Here is a 3,529-nt window from a genome sequence, read left to right as displayed (position 1 = left end):
AAACAGGAAGGGGGGCAAAAACCTTTTCACGGCACTGTAACTAAAGATAACTATTAGCGTCCACACCAGCGGACGATATCGTCTGTTTATTCTGAAGCGCATGCTCGTCTGCCGCTTTAAATGGACTCTGATTGGGTGTCAATGTTCATCAGCTGGAAAAAATCATTCTGAAAGTGATTCCAATTATACTGTTTCTCTGTGCCTTTATCGTTATTCCTGTGGTGTGAATTCTGCTAGTCTTTAATACTGAGAACGATTTTAAAAATTATATCTTTACCGTTATCTTTAGTTACCGTCCTTGGAGCGAACAGGCCTTCTGCTCCCGCGTCATTTTGCACCGTGAGCGCGACTGTCTTTAGTTGTCATGGTAACCGGTGGACAACAGGTAACATGGCGGAAGAGAAACTTTCGTTTGAGCAAGGGTTCACCTTCAGTTTGCTTTCTACCAAAAAATTCACGTTACGGCAAGATCCTAAGATATCAAGACTCCTGATGAAATGGTAAGAATATGCTCTATAGGTGCAACTTTACTGAATTCAATGACAATCTGTTGAGTTACCGGTAAAACAAGAGGCGCGTCATTAATGTTGTGCCCATCAACATATTTCTGCTTAATACAGTGGTGATTCTAGACAATATTTTATTAATTCAAATGTAAGACATTGGAAATGCAATACCGAGACTTTATGAATTAATGCGCAGGAAAACTGATGAATTTAGAAAAGAAACCGATGAATATTGTTGTTTTTTATTGTTGCTATATTTCTATTGCTGTACTATATTCTATTTAATTTTATTGTCTATTTTTATTTTTGTATTTTATTCCACTTTACCTATTTATTATCTTTTTGCCTCTGTGTGTCTGTATTATGCACCTTTTCTGCATTGGAAGCTCCTGTCACCAATACAAATTCCATACTTGCCAATAAAACTCATTCTGATTGTGATTATGAAATGAAAAGATGATGCATAAGTGTCTGCATCCATAAAACACATTAACCAGAAATGTGAAAATTATATTAGCATTAACTGAAATTCAATTTAAAATTGATTTGTGATGCTATATAAAACATGGCTGCTATCCAAATCACAAACAAATAAGAGCAGAGCAGTAAATAACAATGCCATTTACACACACAAAAAACCCATAAAATAAAAACCCCTTGAGCAAATGGATGTCTGGCAAAATATATCCATTTTACATCTGCAGCTTATTTGTTTCACTGCATCTCTATAAGACCTTCATTTTTAGATATTAAATAATAACATGGTGGAGCATTCATACGATAAAAATTACATAAGATTACAATTACAAGATTCAGTTACCAATTCTAAAATTCATCATTGCTTTTAGGTCCATGCTAGGTCGAATTAACATCCAGGCCTTCAACTTTGACCAATCTTTCCAGTCTTATAGAAGCAATGACTTTGCTTGGGTAAATATTCACACATGAACTTCAACTTTCTTTGTCACAGCAACATTAAACAGTATACGTCAACATTATTATAATTATTATATTTTTTCAGAGTTTCTTTCAAGATCCATGTGTGAAGAACAATTTAAAGGTACTTGATACTGCTGGATCATGGACACTACTGGGTATGTTAATACTTCTGATGATAAGGCATATTGCTATTTGAATTAATTTATAATGTTTTATGTCATTTTATGTTTATATCTCCTTTCATGAAGGCTAAAAATGGCTCATGGCTTTTTACCCATTCACAGGTAGAGACATCACACATGTAAATGTTGAAGTTGTCCCATGCACAAAGGTGTCAGTAGATATATTCAATCCAATTTACTCAAATGGAATTTTGCGTCCATCTGGCCACATTGTCAAATGTTACCATGAAATATACCCAGACTTTGATGAGTTAAGGATGGTATGGATTGTTACATCATTCACTATTATCAATGATGCTCTCAAACATGGCTAATAGCTGTATCAAAATGTTTGTTTAACCTCTGTTGTTTGGCATGCTCTCTGACAGCTTTTGCTTGAAGAAGATTCTAACAACTATCATATAATCAGTCCAAGTGATCGTCAGGAGTTTTTGTTTAGACTGTTCAAGCATATGGTCTTAGGTGGTGAACTTTGCCAATGTGAGGATGTCATCGATCCCTACATTGAGACAGCAAAAATTATGTACAAAGACTTGGTCAGGTGAGATTTTTACAGACATTATGTTCCATTTTAACATTTCACATGAATGTGGGACCAAAATAAGTAAACTTGAGTACACATTAATGTGGAAAAATGTTTAATGGAGTAATATCATATAGGATATACACATTTTTTTAATTTTGATTTTTCACACATGACCTCTTTACCATTTCACCAAGATACCTGAACAAATGTATGGTTGGTTGTCATATGATAAATTCTCATTCATATGTCTTCTACAGCGTTCAGAAGGATCGAGATACAAAAGAGATCACTGTGGTCACAACAATCTTGAAAGTTTCTGCTCATGTATGTAACTTATTTCTTGTGCACCATTATCCTTAAAGATGCAGCATTCCTTATTAATTATGTTAACATTGCTGTTTTTGTTTATTAGGATCACAGTGGATTATGCTACCCATCTGCAACAGAAAATGAGCAGACATTTGCTTACCTCTGTATTGATCCATTCAAAAGGCATGTGTATGTTCTATACCATTCATTTGGTATAGGGGACTTTAAATGAAGGGCCCTAGATCTCATAAAAACACTGAGACATTATTATTATTAGGAACTACAACCTTTAATTTATGTTAATCAAGTGATGGGAGAACATTAATTAAATGAATAGTAAAACCTAAAATGAAAAACTTCCAAGAATAAGAATATAATGTAGCAATTCTGTAAATACATTTTGAATGTATTTACATTCATGCTTGAAACATGGTGTTTAATTAATTTAAAGTGATTATTTTTAGAGATTGAATTTATATTTTTTCTTTATAAGTTTCATACATGCTAATAAACCTTTACACAATCATAGACTTGAGAAACAACTAATTTATCAGATCTATCATACCTGTCATTGAGGAGCACATGGGAAAGTGGGGGAAAAAACGTTAAACGTGGTGTGGTTGTCTTCCTCCCTACCTATAAATGTTGCGTATGGTTGGTTCGTTTTAGTCATCAGTCAGATTTAAAGCGAAGCAAATATTTATTGATCATACATTCTAATTGTGAATGCTGACCTTTTGTTTGTATGCATTTTGTGTACACACGATGGCAAGGATCGCGGAACGAACCAAATGGAGGGGGGTGCGTGGGTGGGGGATTGCAGAACTAATTTTACTATTAACAGTAGGCTACTAATGGTATTAGTTAGATGCCACATATATTATAGCCAATGTATTTTTAAGCTGTGATTATCCCACGATTCTGAAAACAAAACATGTTTCAAACATAAAGCTTTATTTTTCTAGCCCATGTCAATTGTCCAATAGAAGGTAGACTTGATGAACAAACATCTCGGTTACGTATGTAACCTTGGTTCCCTGAATAGGGGAACGAGATGCTGCGATGAC

General features: G+C 34.3%; 1 protein-coding gene across 1 annotated transcript; it reads left to right on the top strand.

Annotated features, from left to right (window-relative positions):
- The first annotated feature begins 229 nt into the window (after positions 1–229).
- cfap300 (cilia and flagella associated protein 300) lies at positions 230–2,774 on the top strand. The gene is made up of 7 exons (XM_016542528.1): positions 230–500; positions 1,355–1,436; positions 1,528–1,600; positions 1,730–1,887; positions 1,996–2,168; positions 2,411–2,477; positions 2,566–2,774. The coding sequence occupies exons 1-7, from the start codon at positions 391–393 to the stop codon at positions 2,692–2,694; spliced, it is 792 nt and encodes a 263-aa protein (XP_016398014.1). The 5' UTR covers positions 230–390; the 3' UTR covers positions 2,695–2,774.
- The last annotated feature ends 755 nt before the right edge of the window (positions 2,775–3,529 follow it).

This window comes from Sinocyclocheilus rhinocerous, unplaced genomic scaffold (genome assembly GCF_001515625.1).
Source record: "Sinocyclocheilus rhinocerous isolate Xijiao unplaced genomic scaffold, SAMN03320098_v1.1 scaffold2988, whole genome shotgun sequence".
NCBI lineage: Eukaryota > Metazoa > Chordata > Actinopteri > Cypriniformes > Cyprinidae > Sinocyclocheilus > Sinocyclocheilus rhinocerous.
The sequence above is the reverse complement of the archived record's forward strand: the minus strand, read 5'-3'. Positions and strand labels throughout refer to the sequence as shown.

What these genes read in the sequence shown, in the direction of transcription:
- cfap300 (XM_016542528.1), top strand. Translation starts at nt 391, where the DNA reads ATGGCGGAAGAGAAACTTTCGTTTGAGCAAGGGTTCACCTTCAGTTTG. An exon ending in ACTTTGATGAGTTAAGGATG is followed by an intron (nt 1,888 to 1,995) that starts GTATGGATTGTT and finishes GCTCTCTGACAG; the next exon opens with CTTTTGCTTGAAGAAGATTC. An exon ending in ATGTACAAAGACTTGGTCAG is followed by an intron (nt 2,169 to 2,410) that starts GTGAGATTTTTA and finishes TGTCTTCTACAG; the next exon opens with CGTTCAGAAGGATCGAGATA.